The sequence below is a fragment of the Gymnoscopelus microlampas genome, assembly GCF_963454915.1.
Source record: "Gymnoscopelus microlampas genome assembly, chromosome: 16".
In the NCBI taxonomy this organism is placed as follows: domain Eukaryota; kingdom Metazoa; phylum Chordata; class Actinopteri; order Myctophiformes; family Myctophidae; genus Gymnoscopelus; species Gymnoscopelus microlampas.
The window spans coordinates 39,404,916-39,426,462 of record NC_139953.1 but is presented as its reverse complement, the minus strand read 5'-3'; the positions used below and the strand labels follow the sequence as shown (position 1 = coordinate 39,426,462).

Below are 21,547 nucleotides of genomic sequence, written 5' to 3'. Positions count from 1 at the left end.
TACAAGGTTTCTGCCTGACAGCAACGATATGTATTTGACCACGGACCCCCCATCTGAAACAGTTTTAGTGCCAGGGACCCCCCACAAGAGAAGATTGACGTCATTAAAATCATTCCACACAAGTGCATACCAGTCTCACATAGGACATAGACAATGAGTCTGGTGACGTCTGAATTCAATGTAAGGGCTAAAAAAACTACTACTGCTACTAATACTCAAGAACCATGCAAGTCGGGTATGATGCAAGTTTTCAGGAAATAAAGAAGAGTGGGCGCTCGGGTGGTGCAGTGGTGATGTGTCTGCCCACCACCGCAGAGGTTTTTCGAATCCACCCTCGCGCATCCGTTTTTGTCGAGCGTCTGCACGAACACAATTTGGTCCGTGTTCAGGGTAAAGGAAGCCGGGCGGGTATAGGGTGACTATTGTCACTGCATGTTATCCTACGGGCTGGGCTGGGGCGGCACCTGTCAGCGGGGAGTGTTGGGGCAGGAGGAGTAGGGCGAAGGCCCTACTATGTCCTCCCGGTGGGGGCTCCTCACTGGCAGGTGATACAACAGCAGTGACAACACAGAAATGTGTGTGAGGAGGAATCAATTGGCAACTAAATTAGGGAGAAAAAAGGTGTAAAAGAAAATCTAAGATATCTACATACTGTACACAGCATAAAAAGCAGTAGGTATGTTGCTAACTACATTGAGTTTAGATGTCACCAGACATTGGCAGGCGGAGGTCTCCGATCACCTCAGACCAGTGGTTCTCAACCAGTGGTCCGGGGACCACCAGTGGTCCTTGGGGGGGGTTCCAGGTGGTCCCCAGCTAAATGATGGAGAGTTGGTGACCAAATGGACCCTTATAGATCTTTAACTCTTAAGAGTGTAAAATGAAATTTTACGCTCTCAAGAGTTAAATTATTGTTAAACGTCTGCATTGTTTAATTAAGGAATTGTTATTTTGATGAATGTTTGCCTGTTATCTCTCCTATTGGTACCACATCAAAACAGGATGGAATTGTGGACAAAATCATATCCAACAATAACAAAAATATTCTTGTTTTGGGGTCTTTTGAGAGTCTAAATCTCATCAAACGGTGGTTCCGTGGCGCAAATGCCGAATAAATAATGGACCTTGATATGAAAAGGGTTGAAAACCAATGCTCTAGACTAAAGTGACAGATCTTTGAAAGCTGACGCTACAGAGTCATGATGTTGTTGTCGTTGTGTGTTTTTTTATGGGGGGGGGTTTCAGCTCTGGCTACGGTGGAGGACTTCCAGATCCGTCCTCATGCGCTCTATGTTCACTCCTACAAGGCGCCGGCCTTCTGCGACGACTGTGGAGAGATGCTGTGGGGGCTCGTCCGACAGGGCCTGAAATGTGAAGGTTGGTGTATACCTGCTGCCCCACACAATGTGCACCTTCCTGTCTGTCACACATCCCTTCTCCTCTCTTTGTCTGTCTCTCTCTGTCTGTCTGTCTCCCCCCGCTCTCTGTCTCTCTTTCTCTCTCCCTCTCTCTCTCTCTCTCTTTTTCCTTCCCTATCCATTATATTTCTCTGTGTTCCAGTTCCGCTATCCTTCCCGAAAACACACACGTGTGGGGGAGCTTGCACACACACACACGCACGCGCGCGCGCACACACACACACACACACACACGCACACACGCACACACAGACACACACACACACACACACACCCCCACACACACACACACACGCACACGCGCGCACACACACACAAATATTCAGGGGGTGTAGAGAGATGACGTTATAGAAAGGCTTTAACAATAATTATGCTTCCAGACACTTCCCACACACACACACACACACACTCACTCACGCACTGACGCACACGTGTTGATCTCAACATATGCACGTGGGCACGCACACACACACACACACACACACACACACACACACACACACACACACACACACACACACACACACACACACACACACACACACACACACACACACACTCTCACACACACACACACACTCACACTCTCTATAAGTCATGACTCAAAGCAGGAGGCAGGATGTCCAGATGGACTGTGTGACTGAGTGACATCCTGTCCATGGGTCTCTTTCAAGTCCACATCACAGTGTGTGTGTGTGTGTGTGTGTGTGTGTGTGTGTGTGTGTGTGTGTGTGTGTGTGTGTGTGTGTGTGTGTGAGTCACATTGCACCTCTCACTGTAACTATCCATTATTTTATTTGCCACTATTCTCTCGCTATGTAAGACACACCTACATTATACAGTACTGTCTATACCTGCATATCAAAAATGTTTGGAATATTTACATATCAATTTGGGGGTCCTTGACACGAAAAACGTTTGAGAACCAGTGCTCTACTTGATGGCTACATTATTGTTGCCAGCTGGGCCACTCGTCAGCCGACCCAGTTTAGCAGGTACAGTATATATACTGTATAGCAGGGGTCTTCAACAGGGGGTCCGGGACCCCTAGGGGGTCCTCAGAGTTACTACAGGGGGTCCGCCAAATATTTGGGTGGTAGGAACTTATTTTGACATGAACAAATTGAACCCTAGAGTCCCTGTTCTGAGGGGAACATTCGCCGAAAATAGCAGATCTACAAGCTGGTGTAGAGGGGCGAAAACAGCAGACCAAGTATACTGTAGAGCCAAAGGTCAAGTTTACTAAGTATTGACGGTTTAAGTGGTTAAATGTCTGAAAATACAGTATATCTCTGCTGTCCAGCAGCAACCTGCTAACTCCAAAACGCTCATTGTTCAGGAAATGAAAAAACAAAATATTTTGTTTTTCAGGAAATGAAGAAAACCTTATATTTTTTTAAACAAAGCAATACTGCCTCATCAAAGTTGGTATAGTGACTTTATATATTGTCAGATACTTGCATGTGTCATTATATTATCAACACTTTACCCAAAACCAGCGCAAGTGGAGTTAGGAGTTTTGTACGAACAGAAATCCAGATGACAATAGCTCCGCTGCTGAGGGAGAGGTTTCAAATAGGTCTAAATTCCCAAAAGCTAACAATGGATCTCCAAGCTCACAATGCATCACAACGTGTGAATTAATGCACATTCAGGAGGACCCCACCTTTTGATGGAAAGGTTTGAGAACGCTCATGTTTCTTCTTCTCCTCCATGCGTTCCCTCTCCAGGCTGCGGTCTGAACTACCACAAGCGCTGTGCGTTCAAGATCCCCAACAACTGCAGCGGCGTGAGGAAGAGACGCCTGTCCAACGTGTCCCTGCCGGGAGCCGCCAGCCTGTCCGTCCCTCGCCCCGCCGCCAGCGTCGATGTCCTACCCTCGCCACAGGACGAGGTATAGGAGCGAGGGGACACACAGACACACACACACACACACACACACACACACACACACACACACACACACACACACACACACACACACACACACACACGAGATTATAAACCGGTTATTCCTTCAACCTTTTTTTTATTTCAAGGACCGTCACTTTCATATGTTTTAGACCACGGACCCCCGTTTGATAATCATTTTTATTTCTGGGACACCTAATCTACACTGTAAACTCCTCAGTGTTAAAGACCTGTAAGTGTCCCATTTGGTTCCTAACTTTCAGTCATTTACGTGGGGGGGGGGACCTCCTGAAACCTCTTCAAGGACCCCTGGACCGCATGTTGAGAACCAATTGGATAAACACCGACCGTTCCCGAAGGGGGAAATGACTAAATTGGGTAGTTTAATTTAGTCAAATATTAAAAATTAAAAGGATTATGGAGATAGGTGTCACAACATATAATTTACTCACACTCGATAAGTGAGCGTGCTCAGAAGCGTTGGCTGGAGGCTTTCTAATGGAATTTTCCATTAGTTAGGTTCACCAGTTAACAGTCAGGTAGATTAAATAACGGTTATGGCTAATAGCAGCTCTAATACTCACGCAGGCTGCAGTTAGAGTGCTTTGTAAAATATAAACAAACACACATTTGTGCAAGTCCCTGGTTTTCAACATCAGGAACAAACCCAGCGTTCCAAATAGAAAATTATGGGTTCAAATGGACCCATACAGGTCCCATTTGTACACTTTCAGAGTCACAGACCTGTAAGGGTCCATTTGGATCCCTGGTGGACCCGGGACCCTATGTTGAGAAACAGTGGCATGTGTAATAATCCTCTCCTCTCCTCTCTTCCCCAACCCTGCCCACAGCGCCCTCTCCTGGGCGCGGCAGGGAAGCGTAACTCCCTGCTGAGCGGCCGGCCCATCTGGATGGAGAAGATGGTGCTGGGCCGGGTCAAGGTCCCCCACACCTTCTCCATCCACACCTACACCCGGCCCACCATCTGCCAGTACTGCAAGCGTCTGCTCAAGGGCCTCTTCAGGCAGGGCATGCAGTGTAAAGGTAAGACGTACTGTAAACTCCCAATCAGTTGGTGGACAAAGTAAATAACTCAAGTATTCAAAAGTGCAAATTACAAAGTACTTTTAGTGTTTTAACCTGTTCAATCCGGGAACGCGTCTGTGTCGTTTTTAGATTTATTTGGCTATTCAAAAATAGCAGATATACAAGCTCATAGCACGGCACCGTGTGCCGTGCTATGAGCTTGTAGATCTGCTATTTTTGTATTACTTTTTTGAATATATATATTTTTAAAGCTAACATTTGTAACTCAAATCTTTGCTTCATGGGGGTCCCTGGAACAAAACATTTTTAGATGGGGGGGTCTGCGGCCAAATGCATATCTAAAAATGATTTCTAAATCCTAACAGTATGTTGCTAAATCAGTGGTGCTCCAACTTTTCCATGTCAAGGACCCCCAAAATGATATGTATGTGGCCGTGGACCCCCATCTCAAAATATGTTGTTCCAGGAACCCCCCATTGCTGTATTGAAATGTCCCAACAATGTGAAAATAGCAGATCTACAAGCTTGTAGATAGCAATTGTAGATCATGGCTTGTAGATCGGCTACAGCACATATTCATACCTGGCAGATGACCAGCGATGTACGCTGGAGATGTACGATGTAGGCTTTTAGCAGTTGGTCTTCTCCAGAACAACTGGACAGCTGCCCAGTACAAACACAGTCCTCCAATGCTTTGATCCTGGTTGTTAAGGAATACATGCTGTAAAACCTGAAAGTCCTGTGTTTATTTCCCTACATGTAGATTGTAAATTTAACTGTCACAAGAGATGTGCGGCCAAAATCCCCAGAGATTGTCTTGGAGAGGTGGTGTTTAATGGAGGTGAGTTTGATTCCGCTGTGATGTCTGTGAGAGTGAGTGTACTTTACTTTATTACGTATGATCCCTCAACCATATCGTTGCTGTCGCATTGAAATCTCATATGTCCATATTTCAACCATGTCTCCATATTGTTTATGCCCCCCATAAACGAATACTGCATTGTCACGCAAAAGTAGCGAAAATAGCGATCGACAAGCTCGAAACGCATCGCCATACGAGGCGTTTCGAGCTTGTAGATCGGATATTTTTGCTATTTTTGAATTTGAATCCTGAAAAGTAACAGTTTTGGACATATAGTATGAGGTTTACACCTGTCAGCAACCCTATGTTCCCTCAAAACGAAACCTAACTCTAACCTTAACCCCTAACCCCAAGCCTTTGGAAATGTTTTGCAAATCTTGGCCTATATAACGACATGCCCAAAGAAGGGATGCCAGGTTGAAAGAGGTGAAAAATAGGGAGACATTGGCTGAATATTTGCCAATGCCGATGCAATTATGGCCGATATATTATTACGGCCAAACTGTTGTATCGATCTGTCTCTACTTCAAACGTTTTGAATCGACGCCCTGAAAGAAGGGTGTTAGTCCGAATTTTTCCTGCAATCATAAATATTTCATTGGATTCCTGTCCATCTTAAAATGACTTATTTTGGGGCATGCGATTAGAGGCGAAAATATTCCAAAAATCCAAAATAGTGAAAATAGCCGATCTACAAGCTCACAATGCGTCGTGATGCAACGCATTGTGAGCTTGTAGATCTGCTAATTTCAAAAGATTTTTGTACATTTTATACATTGGAAAACTTGTGAAATGGGACATTCTGCGTTGTGACTACTTTCTACTTTTGGTACTTTAAGTACATATTGATACCAATACTTTTGTACTTTTACTCAAGTGAATTTTGAATTCCGGACTTTTACCTGTATCAGAGTATTTCTACATTGCAGTATTGATACCTATACTTAAGCAAAAAATGTAAATACTTTTTCCACCACTTTCCCAGAGCCTGCCAGTCCCGGCCCTGACTCTGAGGTGACCATGGAGGTGGACAGCGGTGACGTGAACAGCGAGGGGGGACAGAGCATGGAGGACCAGGAGGATACGGCGTCCACCCCGGAGGACCAGCGCTTCTACATGGAGGGGCCCTGTCTGGACGGAGACAGAGACGACGAGACAGTGAAGGCTATCAGGTAGAACTACCACCACCTACACACACGCACGCACATACATACATGCATACGTACTTACCACCATACATTATAAGGGTATACAGGGTATCTGCACATTTTTTAACACATTGAGTGCCATAAACGGACCGTTTTTGAGAATCCATGCGTCGTGGGCCATAAACGGTCCGGACCGTTTTTGGTCCATTTATTTTTTCATACGTGGGGCCCACGTGGGGCGCTCTAACGAAACTTTGGGATCATCCAAGGAGTCTCTGAGAAGGAGAGGCCGGGTGTGGATCCATGTCAAAAATCCTTCCGGTCGGCCGCTCCAATGTTAACTCCTTGACTAAAAGCTTAATATCTCCATTTCTTTTTAACGTGGTGGAAGTGAGCCGTTTTCGATCGGCGATCACTCTGCAATGGAGGATCGCGTTAGAAATATTATTGTTCCAGGCGTTAGTCGGGACCCTCCGCCGTCTCGCACGCACGCTCTGTTTACATGCACTTCCGCGTCGGGGCTTCTACAGCACGAAACATATCAACGTAAGTGGATGGAAGATATGCAGGCACTGAACGTACCCTATTTTAATAAACCTCTGGCACACAATGTGTTAAGTTACAATTGACAAATGACTTTTAAGACCTTTTTAATACCAAATTTGCTAAATTAACAAATATTACATGAGAAAGAGGCAAACATTGTGAGAATAGATAAACTGTGGAACTGAGTCAAACCAATTTGTTGTTTTCTGTTCTGATCGTTACCGTGGCCTCATTGCTTCTCATTGGTGGGCTGTGGACAGATCAGAAACCTGCCTACCAATGACATCATTGATGGGGATCGAACGGTATGAGAAAGGCTAAGTTGATCTTAACCCATTGAGACCTGAAGCCGATTCTAGATGTCTCCTAAATCTCAACATTATTCTGAAAAACGTATGTTTCTATATCAGTGGTGCTCAATCTTTTTCATGTCAAGGACCCCCAAAATGATATGTTTTTGGCCGCGGACCCCCATCAAAATATTTTGTTCCAGGGACCCCCAGAAGCAAAGATTTGAGTTAAAAATGTTTGCTTTAAAAATATATATATTCAGAAGATTTGCACACATTTTCACGGCACTCGGTGCCACGCTATGAGCTTGTATATCTGCTATTTTTGAATAGCCCAAAGTGTAAAATAATGCTTTTTAGCTCAAATCAAAAAATGACACAGTTCCAGTTTGGGTCCATTTGAACCCATCATTTTCTATTTGGAACGCCGGGTTGTTCCTGATGTTGAAAACCAGGTTCCTTAAAGGAGAAATCCGGTCATTTTAAGTGTTATGTTTGATGTGTGTCAAATCACTTACCAACGTATAAATGAAAATCGCGTAAATCCACAGAGCCCCCTATCGACCCCCACCGTTGTCATTGTAGGAGGATATAGAATAGCCCAAATTCGCCTATTTTAACCAATGCAAAGTCTGTTTTTTTGCTTCTAGTACTCATTGTTGAGTCCCATGATAATGTAACAGGCGCTAAAACTCCCGACAAGCTAACGGCTAATAACAAACGAGCTAACGCTGGGGCTGCTTATCTCTCTGAATGGCAGCCCCAGGTTGCCAGGTCGGGAGAGAAACCAGCAACCAGCATTAGCTCGTTCTGTTATTAGCCGTTAGCTTGTCGGGAGTTTTAGCGCCTGTTACATTATCATGGGACTCAACAATGAGTACTAGAAGCAAAAAAACAGACTTTGCATTGGTTAAAATAGGCGAATTTGGGCTATTCTATATCCTCCTACAATGACAACGGTGGGGGTCGATAGGGGGCTCTGTGGATTTACGCGATTTTCATTTATACGTTGGTAAGTGATTTGACACACATCAAACATAACACTTAAAATGACCGGATTTCTCCTTTAATGGGTTAACACAATGTGTGTGTGTGTGTGTGTGTGTGTGTGTGTGTGTGTGTGTGTGTGTGTGTGTGTGTGTGTGTGTGTGTGTGTGTGTGTGTGTGTGTGTGTGTGTGTGTGTGTGTGTGTGTGTGTGTGTGTGTGTGCGTGCGTGCGTGCGTGCGTGCGTGCCTTGCAGTCCGTGCACCAGCAGCAACATTCCGCTGATGAGAGTGGTTCAGTCTATCAAGCACACCAAGAGGAAAAGTTCCACCGTGGTCAAAGAGGGCTGGATGGTTCACTACACCAGCAAGGACAACCTGGTAAGATATACAGTACTGTACCCCTCCATAGCATACATGCTAAGACTAGGGTGACCACCCGTCCCGAATCTCGCGGGACAGTCCCGAAATTGGACCGTCTGTCCCGCGTCCCGCACAAACGGAACATGTCCCGCGAATCAAATATTCGAGAGACAGAAAAAAAAATAAACTGCTATTATATTTATTTTTGTCATTTCCAACATATTAGCGTAGGCCAGGGGTCTTCAACGTTTTCAGGCCAAGGACCCCCTAGCTGAGAGAGAGATAAAGCAGGACCCCTACTCTATATTGTATAAAATTGTGTTTCAGATTTTTTTTAACTTAGTCTGCTCTTTTTTCCCTCTACACCTAAAGCCTCTTTGCCAAAAATAGCCGATCTACAAGCTCTCAACGCAGCGCGAGGCGTTGAGAGCTCGTAGATCTGCTATTTTTGGCTAAAGTTCTCCTCAGAAAAGGGATGCTAGGGTTCAAGTACGGTAAAAGAAAGAAATGTCACACAAAGATTTGGCGGACCCCCTGTAGTTGCTCTGAGGACCCCCTAGGGGTCCCGGACCCCCTGTTGAAGACCCCTGGCGTAGGCTATAGGATTATATCATATCCCCATAATAGTATTCATATTATTTCCGCAATACTCATTGACGAGAAACGCAGCCCCAAAACACACTCGCCCCTATTTTTTCCGTGTGCATGTGTCCCGCGATGTCCCGCAAAAGGGGTTCACCTGTCCCTCAATGGGCCTGTTTGGAGGTGGTCACCCTAGCTAACACTGATATACACCTTAGCATACACTGTAACATTTTCAAATGACTACATATATTATTTTCATATTTGAAAATATGAAAATGCCGTAGGGCCGACTGCATCCCCTGCAGGGGGACAATAACCAAGAATTACCTATTTTCTATCAATTCAAACCCCATGAAGCCTTCAATTCATGGAGATTTCTTAGTTTTTGACGCATTCCTGAGACAATAATTTGGGTGTATTTCCGGTAGGAGACTCAAAGAGACTCCTTTGAGTCTCCTACCGGATACATTAGCATCTTTCCGCCGGTAATCAAATTATTGGCTTAAGAATGCGACAAAAACAAAAACATCTTCATGAATTCAATACTTCATGGGGTGTGTAATTGATAGAAAATAAGATTTTTGGGGGGTGAACTACTCCTATAACTACAGCGCAATATCGATTGTCTTTTGTTGCCACTGTAAGCCACTGATTGATTGATTATATTATTTTCGTGTCCTGCACACAAAGTGCCCAATCCTCCATGGGTTTATAAGACACCATTTTGATGTTTACAGTATATTCACATAATACATTCCGTTACAGCTCAGAATTATACAGAGTGTTCTGTCTCCTCTCCCAAGCTTGACATATAAAACAACAAAAGCTCCTTTCCCCGAAACATATCTCAAGTCTTTCATAATCATCTGACTCAAGGAAATCACCACAAATAGAAGACATTTTACTAACAAATACCTCTCTTACTGTATAACATCATGTTTAGGGCAATAAAACAAAAGATGAACCTCATGTTCAATTTCACCAAGTTCACAAATCAAACAGAATCTCTCTTCCTCTGGAGTGGCATTAAACCTGCCAGTCTCCAGAGCTAATTGTAATTAACCTCGTATCTCCATATTTTTTGAGTTTTTGACAATGAATGAATTCGTCATATTTCAGTGTCATACAAAAGTAGCAAAAATAGCTACAAGCTCACACCCCACCGCAATGTGACACGCTGTGAGCTTGTAGATCGGCTATTTTTGAAAATGTTAAATAATGTTTTGAAAGTGAAAGTGATTCAGTGTGTCTATTGGTTTTAAAAATATTGAGCCAACCAGGACAAGAGCTTGTGACTATTAACTACATTGGAACTACATGTTATTTTTTGTCCGTTTCCTGAAAAGTAACAGTTTTCGAGATCCAAGGTTTACGGCCGACAGTGTTCTGATGTGTTTCTGCTGTTCTCCTGTTTCAGAGGAAGAGGCATTACTGGCGCCTGGACAGCAAGTGTCTGACTCTGTTTCAGAACGAAAGTGGAGCCAAGTTTTACAAGGTACACACACACACACACACACACACACACACACAATTTCAACATTTTATGTGTTTTCATAAATTGTATCCATATACTGTACTGCTATTCATATCTAGAGTCATATCGGCCAAGTCAATATATTGCAGAAAGGGGGTGTGTTGTGTTGTAAAGCTGACAGCCAGCCAGCTCTTTGATGTTTGTCACAGACAGTGGTCTGCTGGTGACCTGCTCAACCTCCCACAGGATGATACCTCAGCTCTGAGCAGCGTTGCCAGATTTTGTGAGTGAAACGAGCGACCAGGTCTATGAAAACAAGCCCAAAAGAAGCGACCGGTTTTACCACTTGACTGAGCCCTATTATATCGGCTATTTGAACATCGCCAATCTACAAGCTCACAAAGAGTCGCAATGCAACGCGTTGTGAGCTTCGTAGATCTGCTATTTTCAAAAAGCATCTTGAAAGAAATTGAACATTTTTAATGTTTTGAAGCATTTTTAACAACACCAATCTTGTGTCGGGGGCCCTGGCACAAAATCTTTTCAGACGGGAGGTCCTTGACAATGCAAATGTTTGAGAACCATTGGTTTAAACAACATCTAGGAAGCAAGCCCAAATATGCAAGTAGGCTACAGTTCAGAAAACTACTGAACAGAAAAACAAGCCCAAAGTCTTATAATAAGCAGACTTGGCAACACTGCCTCTGAGTCTCTTTTAAACACAGAAACAACATCACTGGACCTACCTAGATACCTCATTGGCCTCTGCAGTTCGTTGGAGCGGTACGGTGACCGCCATATTTCCGGGGGGAACGGGCACTGGCCAACACCGCGTGTTGAATACTGGCCAACCACAGCGCGGCTTTTCCAGGACTTGTCAGAATCTAGTTGTCCCGCCCCCACCTGCCTCTGATTGGCCTACTGAACGCCCCCTTCTGTGACGCACACGGAAATTTCCAGCTGCCCCCCCGGAAGCGGAAGCGCGTCCGCCATACAGAAAACTATGAAAACAAGCCATTTGAAAATAGCCGATCTACAAGCATTGCAACGCGTTGTGAAAAGAAAAAAGTTAAATATTTGGAATATATTTGAAACGTTTTAACTACAAAAAAACTGTCGTGTGGCTCTCTGTCACAAAATATTTTCAGATAGGGGGTCTGCAGAGAAATACATATTAATTTGGGGGTCCTTGACATGAAAATGTTTGAGAACCACTGGTTTAAACAATAATAAAAAAACTAATTGGAAGCAAGTCCAAATAAGAAACTACACTTTTACAACAAGCCCAAAAAAACGCAACCCAGCGTGCGTGTGTGTGCACGCGTGCGTTTATGAGCACGCGCATGTGAGTGTGAGTGTATATGAGCACGCACATGAGTGTGTGTGCGTGCGTGTGTGCATGTACACTGGGTGTGTCTCATCCGTGCATCAGTGAGGGATCATAACAGGACGGGTGCATTCCAGTTCCACATCAGAGCAGAGTGTTTCAGGGCAGCAGAGGTGAAGTACCTTCCTTTCCCTTTAATCAGTGGACCAGGAGGTTCTGGAGCCCACCAGACCCTCACCAGGTGCTTCCCCCTGTCTGTCTGTCTGTCTGTCTGTCTGTCTGTCTGTCTGTCTGTCTGTCTGTCTGTCTCTCCCTCTGCAACGCTCCCGCATCCCTTCTCTCTTCTGGTCGTAATCACAATTCACAACCCACACCGGTGGAAGAACTACTAGTTGTTACGACAACAACGGAGAAATGCGAAAAATATTACTTAAGTAATAAAAGTGCAAAAGTAAGGCATCAAAGTGTGAAGTATTTACACACCGAAAGAATGAAGTATTTACACACAACATTTGCAGTTAAAGTGATAGTTCAACCCCCTAAATGACTTTTTTTCTATCGATTAGTCACCCCATGGAGAACTGAATTCATGGATATTTTTTGTTTTTTGTCGCATTCCTAAGCCAATAATTTGATGACCGGCAGCGGTGCCGGTAGGAGACGCAAAGAGTCTCCTTTGTGTCTCTTACCGGAACAGCTGCCTACCAGTCCGCTGGTCATCAAATTATTGGCTTAGGAATGCGATGAAAACAAAAAAATATCCATGAATTCAGTTCTCCATGGGGTGACTAATCGATAGATAGATTTCTTTTTTTTTTTGAGTGAACTATCCCTTTAAATCACGGGTCAAATTTGATCCCCTAGCACCAAAAGTGTCGGCAGGTTTCTAACACAATGCAAGGGTTAATAAAGTACAGTACTTGAGTAAATGTACTTACTTACTTTCCACCACTGTAAACCTAATCAACCGACCACACAAGATGAGGTTCTATTGGTCCATATCCCTCCCTTTCTCTCGTCCTTTCATCTTCGGTGGGGGGGAGGTTGGTTGAAACAGGAAGTTAACATCGACAGAAGTTTTAAGGTTGAAAGGTGTCCAGTCACACGAGGTCAGCAGACGATAGGCCCTTCAGGAGAACAGAGGAGTCGAGTGTGACAGATAAGATTGTGTCCAAGTGCTTTCTCTGACAGCTGATTGGATGAAACCAGATTTTTTGTATTGGTCCGGGAAGGAACACTGTATTGTTTGGTGGATTAGATGTCTCCATGAAGCCTCAGACTCACACAGACCATCTCCCGTCTATTATCCCGTCTCCCAGAGAGTGTTTAAGGACAGGAGAGAGTTGAGCTGGGAATCGCGTTTTTTGGCCATAGACTCTCACTAACGTCGATTTGGAATGACCTCCTATCCTCGTCGATACTTCTTATTTGTCAGTTAACCGCTTAAAGGTAGTGTAAAGCTTTGTATTCTGATAAGTAATCATTACTATAGAGTGTGTGTGTGTGTATGTGTGTGTGTGTGTGTGTGTGTGTGTGTGTGTGTGTGTGTGTGTGTGTGTGTGTGTGTGTGTGTGTGTGTGTGTGTGTGTGTGTGTGTGTGTGTGTGTGTGTGTGTGTGTGTGTGTGTGTGTGTGTGTGTGTGTTCCCTGGGGCTCCACGGCCGTGTATGCGTGGCTTGTTTTCATAGACCTGGTTGCTCATTTCTCTCGCAGAATCTGGCAACACTGCTGAAGTACTGTTAAGTACACCGCTGTTTATGGACAGAAATGTGTAGTTTTGGCTTTTTTCTGTGTGTTCTGTTCCGTCTCAAATTTATTTCACATAGGATCCCTCCAGCGTCAATTTACCGGTGTTAATTTAACTCCGAGAGGGTACAAATAAGACCCTTGCAGGCAGGTGTGTCTAGTAGGCAGAGGTGGGGACTTGGACTCGAGACTCGAGACTCGACTTGACTTGAAGTCCCGATTTTGATGACTTTAGACTTGCTTGACCAAATCAAAAATAGACTTGGACTTGCTTGGGACTTGAATGCCAAAGACTTGAGACTTGACTTGACTTGAACACTAAAGACTTGAGACTTGACTTGACTTGAGCCCTCGTGACTTGAAAATTCAAGTCTTTTCAAGTCACCTTCAAGTCACTTTCAAGTCACTTAAGAAAGCCAAAAATGTTTAAAAAGTGTGCATCAACTATAATGTTATTAGTCAGAAATCCCGGCCGTCAGTGACACCTAGTGTAGGGTTGCCAAAGCTGCTTATTTACCCTAACCGTTGGACAAAATTTGGTTTGTTTTTGGCTTGTTTTTGGAAGTCGGTTCGCTTGTTTCTCTCCCGATACTTGGCAACACTGGCCCACATGTTGCACGTTACCAAACAAACAACACACCGGCTTCACTCCTGCCGTTGCTGCTGGAACTGAAGCCAGGTGGACTAAAATGTCAACTCCAGCAGTTATAGCTTTCGGTTTTAAAGATAGACAAGACGAGAAAAGCAGTATGCAAGGCAAGACCTATACTTCACATTAACATTACTGCGTGCTAAGTGCAAACTATAACCAGTGGTGGAAAGTAACTAAGTACATTTATTCAAGTACTTTACTTAAGTACAATTTTGACTTATTTTTTACTTTACTGAAGTATTTGCAATTTTCAGTACTTTTACTTCTACATTATTTAGCAGACGCTTTTATCCAAAGCGACTTACAGTAAGTGCATTCAACATAGGTAGGGAACGAAACTACTAATCACCAGAAGTCTGAAGTGCATTTTCTGCAAAAACAAGCAACTAAGAGTATACCTAGCGCTAAGGTAAAAGTGCAATATATCAGCTACCTACTTCTACTCAACTACATATGAGAGGCAGATATTAGCCTACTTTTACTCCACTACAATTATTTGAACATTTTAGGTACCAATTACTTTGTAGATTTTGGTTATTAATACAAAACATACATTGACCACTTCAGCGCTATATACATTTCCTCTTCTACCCCGGATTTGAACGCGGTTTCCAGTGCAAGTGCTGAAATTTCACCATCGTGATAATAGAGCCTGCCTGCTTGATCAGAGGATACACTGTGTCAGATCCTGTGTCTAGGTGAGACATGGCCTTTGACATTATCTAAATGTCTCAATAGAAGAGCAGGGAGACAAAATACAACCACCCTGATTGTATAAGTTATATTGTAGTAACATACTCTACCATACAGATTGTACAAAATTACATTAAATTCATTAAAAAGGGCCCTTTTAAACCCTGTCCTCAAGGAGGAAATTAAAAGTACAGTATCTGCGTTCTGTTGACCTGGAAGAACCCATGTTTTAAAACAAATGCAAATTGTGAAAAATGCTCATGATTTATGTAAATCTTTACATATCTTGAATTAACATTTTGACTTGTTTGGGACTCGAAACAAAAGGTTAGGACTTGTTTGGGACTCGAAACAAAAGGTTAGGACTTGTTTGGGACTCGAAACAAAAGGTTAGGACTTGTTTGGGACTCGAAACAAAAGGTTAGGACTTGTTTGGGACTTGAAACAAAAGGTTAGGACTTGTGTGGGACTCGAACCAAAATGCTAAGGACTTGTGTGGGACTCGAAACAAAAAGCTGAGGACTTGGACTTGACTTAGGACTTGGCTGTGTTGACTTGGACTTGACTCGGGACTTGAGAGCAAAGACTTGAGACTCGACTTGGACTTGCAACATAGGGACTTGGTCCCACCTCTGCTAGTAGGGTTATGATGCCACAGCATGGGAGGACGACCGCAGTTCCGACCACCGTTCAGATTATGGGAGAAGAAAACTGACAAAACAATGTTGAACCTGGTCTCTTTCCAGGAGATCCCTCTGTCAGAGATCCTGCAGGTGGATCCGGCTCAGGACTTCAGCTCTCTGCCGCCGGGCAGCAACCGCCACTGCTTCGAGGTGATCACATCCAGCATGGTGTACTACGTGGGGGAGAACATCATCAGAGCGGGAGGAGCAGGAGGAGGAGGAGAAGGAGGCCCCCACCTCCTCCACCACCACCACAACGCCACCCTGGCAGCCTCCGGCCTGGGCCTGGACGTGGCCCAGACCTGGGACAAGGCCATCAGACAGGCCCTGATGCCCGTCACCCCACAGGCCAGTGTCGGCGCCGTCCCTGGCCTGGGCAAAGACCACAGTGAGTTAATAGTGCTATTATTACTTATTTCACTTGATGGTTAACAACCATTCAATCTGGGAATGCATCTCTGTCATTTTAGATTTCTTTGGCTATTAAAGAACATTGCTCAAATACAAGCTCATAAAAACTATTGTTTCTATATCAGTGGTACTCAAACTTTTTCTTGTCAAGGACCCCCAAAATGATATGTTTTTGGCCGCCGATCCCCATTAAAATATGTTGTTCCAGGGACCCCCCGTCCCCCCCAAGAAGCAAAGATTTGAGTTTAAAATGTTGTTTCAAAAAAATATAAATTCAAAGATTTGCACAAATGTTCAAGATTTAAAAAAAATAGCAGATCTACAAGCTCATAGCGCGGCACTCGGTGCCGCGCTTTGAGCTTGTATATCTGCTATTTTTGAATAGCCAAAGTAAATAATGTTTATAGCTAAAAATCTCAAATGGCACAGATGTGTTCCCGGATTGAATGGGTTAACAAATAATTGCGATTAACACAATTTAATTGTGTGGCTTTTAGGCCCTGTAAACAAAAGTTGCACTGGGCAGATACTGTATGACAAAAACTTAAAGGGCAAGACCACTTTGGTAGAGGTTTGGGTTGTGTGTAGTTAGCTTGCCATGATGTAACTCCAAAGGTGGACAAGAAATCAAACATAATTGCTCCTTTGATTAGAAATTGAAAATATGCTCCTCATTGACTTGCATTGTACGGTAAAACAGCTCTCAAAGTTATTCTTTTAGCACGTAAACGAACACAAACAAAGCTGATTCAGACAATATACTGTAGAACATCACCAAACCCAGTGCTGTTTACTTTTTTAATAAAAATGTCAACTTCCTGCTGATTTTACTATTTGAAGATCCGGATCCACGGATCCAGTCCGGGTTTTCTTCTTAATAAAAATAGCAAAATCAACGGGAAGTTGGCCGTCACAAAGTTAACATTTTTATAATAAAAAAAATAAGTCATGTCTACTAATACTACTAATATTAATAATAAAGGATGCTTGCATTACAATCCATTGAGCTTCGCTGTCATGAAAGCAAAACTGACGATAATTTCTTCTCATTATCAAATATGATGATGACCCTGAATGCCTTCATGTTTTGTTTGCGAAATGTTATGTAATGGAGACCAGATGAACCGAAATGAAAAGGGCTTTGAAATGGAGCACTAATGTACCGCAGCGAATAAACACTCACAGCTTTTAATGTGACTAATTCCTAATTCACACACACACACACACACACACACACACACACACACACACACACACACACACACACACACACACGCTCTAAGGACTCCACACGCTCTTTATAAATGATGTGTTTGTAAATGTGTCCTTTGGCTTTTCTAAATCGTCGCTGTCGGGCAGAAAACTCGTATCTCCACGTTTCACAAACTAATTTCACCCACTTTTTTACCTTGTAAACCTGTGATGTGACAATAAACCTGATTCTGATTCAACTTTTCATGTCACTTTCGTAAATCGATGCCCTGCCAGTTTCACACGAAAAGAGTGAAAATAGCTGACGTACAAGCTTGTACATCGCACTTATTGTAAGTCGCTTTGGATAAAAGCGTCTGCTAAATGACTGTAATGTAATGTAATGTAATGTACATCGAACTATTTTAATCTAAAAACATAATAATAATAATAATAATTCAAAAAGTTGCGATTTTGGACATACAAGGTTTCCACCCGACAGTGGCGAAATAATCCACAGTCCTTAAACCCACACATCTGGTTAGCAGAACTATGTAAAAAAAAAAAAAATCAAAAGAGGAAAAAAGATCTGACCTCGAACAGACATCCATGAAAGCAGCACAATCTTATTTCATAATCGTCTCCGTCGGGTGTAAACCTCATATGTCCAAGAATGTTACTTTTCAGGATTCAAATTCAAAAACATCAAAAGTAGCAGATCTACAAGCTCTAAACGCGTCGCTTCGCGCCGCGTTTAGAGCTTGTGGATCTGCTACTTTTGATGCTTTTGTGTGTGATGCTGTAGTATGATCAAGTAGGGCGTTAATTTATGAAAAAACACAAACAGTTTGAATCCGTGGTTCTTAAAGACGCACTGAAGTGACATTTTCGGACATTTTATTTTGAAGGTTCAGCCCGAAACGTCGGCTCAACGACTCTAATCCAATCAGAAGGTCCCATCCCTTCAGGCTATGGGACGTTGGATCTCAATCACTTCAGCCGTGAGCAACACGGCTAGTGTTTGTTTACAAGTGAGAGAGAGACGGCCAGTGAAGCGCGTTTGCTACTACCTGGCTTATTTCTAACCTATAATGTTTTCAGATACATATTTTAGTGTGCAGATGAAGTTTAAAATGAGTAATACACTCATCTTCAATGAGATTCAAAACGGAGTATCTCTGTAATTAAAATCAGCTGTGTTTGAAGAACGTGCAGCTATGGGAATCAAACAGGTGCATGTAATCAAGATTCATTTATATTCACGAAGGTCGAGTTATGTCATCACGCAGCACGTTTTCGTTTACAGGAAGTAATTAAGATTGGCTTTTTAGGGACTTTAGATGTAAAAATACACAAAAATGTTTTTTTTTCATTTTTTTTGGCATCTATTATTAGGTATGCCCATATGATGACCACGGATATGCTCTAAAAGTGTGAAAAACATATTTTTCATTTCACTACACCTTTAAAGGAACTCGTAATTACGGCTAAGTACAGTTAGTACTGCTCTAGTAGCAGTGTCTTGTTAAGTGACATTAACCCATTAACCCACAAGACCCGAGGCCGACTCTACAAAATGTCTTCTAAATCCTAACCGTTTAAAAAAAAAAGAATGTTGCTATATCAGTGGTTCTCTTTTTCACTTTTTCACGTCAAGGACCCCCAAAATGATATGTATTTGGCCGCGGACCCCCATCTCAAAATATTTTGTTCCAGGGACCCCCAGAAGCAAAGATTTAAGTTGGCAAATGTTCGCTTTAAAAATATAAATAATATATTCAAAGAATTGCAAACATTTTCACGAAATAAATAGCAGATCTACAAGCTTGTAGTGCGGTACTCGGTGCCGCGCTATGAGCTTGTTTATCTGCTATTTTTAAATAGCCAAGGAAATCTAAAATGACACAGATGTGTTCCCTGTCTTAATGGCTTAATGATAATAATAGTCTTTATTGTCCCCTCAGGGATATTCGTCTTCACAGTCTGTTCCAACAGAAAATCACATAACCATAACAACACATAACAACATAGCACACAACAACATAACACTAAGACCATACATGAAAGTCCCCCCGTATACACAGAACCATCACATCAGTGAGGCAGTTTGTTTAGTGCAGCAATGGCTGAAAGGGACAAAACTGCTACCAAAACAAACCATTTTTGCCATTTCAAAGTTCTGTATCTTCGTCCAGATGGCATGTAGTCAAGTGACGATCTAAGGGATGATCGGTGTCATTATTGTGAGTGCTAAACGTGTGATGGCTTTATTGTTCATTATCTGAAAGCGTGGGTGTGGGAAGTCCGATAATCCACCCCATTCGGATGCTATCAATGCATTGAATGGGAGATTATCACATTTTATCAGACCATTGAATGGGCGAAGTAGGCGACATACTGACTGTTAGAGCTGTTATTTTTCCTTATCACCCATATGTATAGATACCAATGCAGGGCGAAACATCACATCAGTATGTATACAAAGTACCAGTAACTTTCATCAAAGGCGACAAGAAAAAACCAGACTCAGGACACAGGCAGCCATTGGATGTAACGAAAGTCTATTATTCAGAGAGAGAGAGTAATGGAAGGTTACAGTATCAGCAGGTTCCCGCATCATCGGTCGTCGCCTCTCTCCGCCCTAAACAGAGAAAGCACTGGACTTTAACAGCGTCCAGTAACATAAACATATGACATCATTGAAGATACATCGAGCGTCCATCCGTCAGAGGTGTCGTCCTACTATTGGTGGATAGTGATGCTTGATACGTCGTCGTCAGATGAGGATGATGATGGTAGATGATGAAGATGGTGTGACAGTTTATCTTTGAACAACAGCGTCCACATGTCTCGGACAACATGTTGGCCTCGGGTCTGACCTGTCACTGGTCAGTGATGACTTCAGTGGCGCTGAAGGAATTGTTAGCGCAGAGAACATCGAGATACAGTGTTCTTAAAACAAAGATAAGCACAGAGCGCCTGTGACTAGTTTGGCCTTGCATAGACAGAGACAGAGAAATAGGAGAATATAGTACATGACAGAATTTAGGCCAATATGAGCAGCTATTATATTAATTTGACATTTAAAGCAGGTTAAGGGCACTAGACAAATTATGATCAATCAAAATAACTCCATCAAGCCTACATCTTATCATGATTTGGATAGGGTCAAAGGGCAAGCTGATCAAGTCTTGTACCTTGTGACATTATTCAAACCAAATCAGACACAGACAGGCAAACTTAACATTGTGACAGAGATTTCAATGACTTAAGGGCAAAAATAAATGGTTAGTTATTCAGATAACATACACATTTGTACTTCTTCAAAAGGACTGTATCATTTATTCAGATATTAATTCAAAATTGTACTTCTTCAAAAGGACTGTATAATTTATTCAGAAATTAATTCAAAATTGTACTTCAAAAGGACTGTATAATTTATTCAGAAATTAATTCAAAATTGTACTTCAAAAGGACTGTATATAATGGTTATTTTATTCAACTAGGAAGCAAAACATGGTTATATTTCATGACATTTTAAGACACCACACAAGTTTTCCCTTGCAATTTGCAAATAACTTTATTATAATTCAAAAAATCTCAGCTAATGTACTGTCCCAAACAAACCTTTTCAAAATATGTTTAGATTTATCAATTTTCAGCACCGTTAATGACATTGGCAGCTTAGAGATAGAGTGAGAGAAAACTAACCAGTCTGACAAGTTTTCAAATAATCTGACAAGAGACCTACGTAACTTATCAAAGACGATTCTGGACACGTTCAGAAAAAGAAAAAGTTACCCTCCTCGTTGTGAAGCTGCGGTCCAGTGCTTTATTTAACAAGTTGACCTGTAGGTCCAAGTATTTGAAAATGGAACAATACACTCCTGATACCTGTATTTATTACATCATTTTACACTTTATTTAGGGAAAAACTCACGTGGAATGGTCTTAAAACTCAAGAAATACCTCCCGATTGCATCATGTAGGCATGGGGGCATCAAACAGCTATCCAAGACATTAGTTGAAATCTGTAAGATAGATGGAAATCAAATTTACTGTTTGGCATGAGACCTACAGTTGACTATAGTATGAAACAGAGTTTAAAACAGTTTGGAATAAAATTAAAGTTTTAGCCCTGTATGTCACAATTAGCAGGTATTGTGACATTATTGTTGTCCAGGAATTGGATTAATGGAGTGGCTTACATTCTCGTT

The 21,547-nt window shown here is 42.5% G+C and overlaps 1 protein-coding gene across 2 annotated transcripts in view; it reads left to right on the top strand.

Annotated features, from left to right (window-relative positions):
- Positions 1-21,547, top strand: part of LOC311063592 (serine/threonine-protein kinase D3-like) — a 68,100-nt gene that overhangs the window by 33,300 nt on the left and 13,253 nt on the right. For both annotated transcript variants that reach the window (XM_084083101.1, XM_084083102.1), the window contains exons 4-11: positions 1,246-1,377; positions 3,149-3,312; positions 4,181-4,373; positions 5,140-5,217; positions 6,224-6,410; positions 8,464-8,587; positions 10,572-10,649; positions 15,792-16,116. In XM_084083101.1, the coding sequence (XP_083939227.1) occupies positions 1,246-1,377; positions 3,149-3,312; positions 4,181-4,373; positions 5,140-5,217; positions 6,224-6,410; positions 8,464-8,587; positions 10,572-10,649; positions 15,792-16,116 (1,281 nt within the window). The remainder of the gene's footprint in view (positions 1-1,245; positions 1,378-3,148; positions 3,313-4,180; positions 4,374-5,139; positions 5,218-6,223; positions 6,411-8,463; positions 8,588-10,571; positions 10,650-15,791; positions 16,117-21,547) is intronic.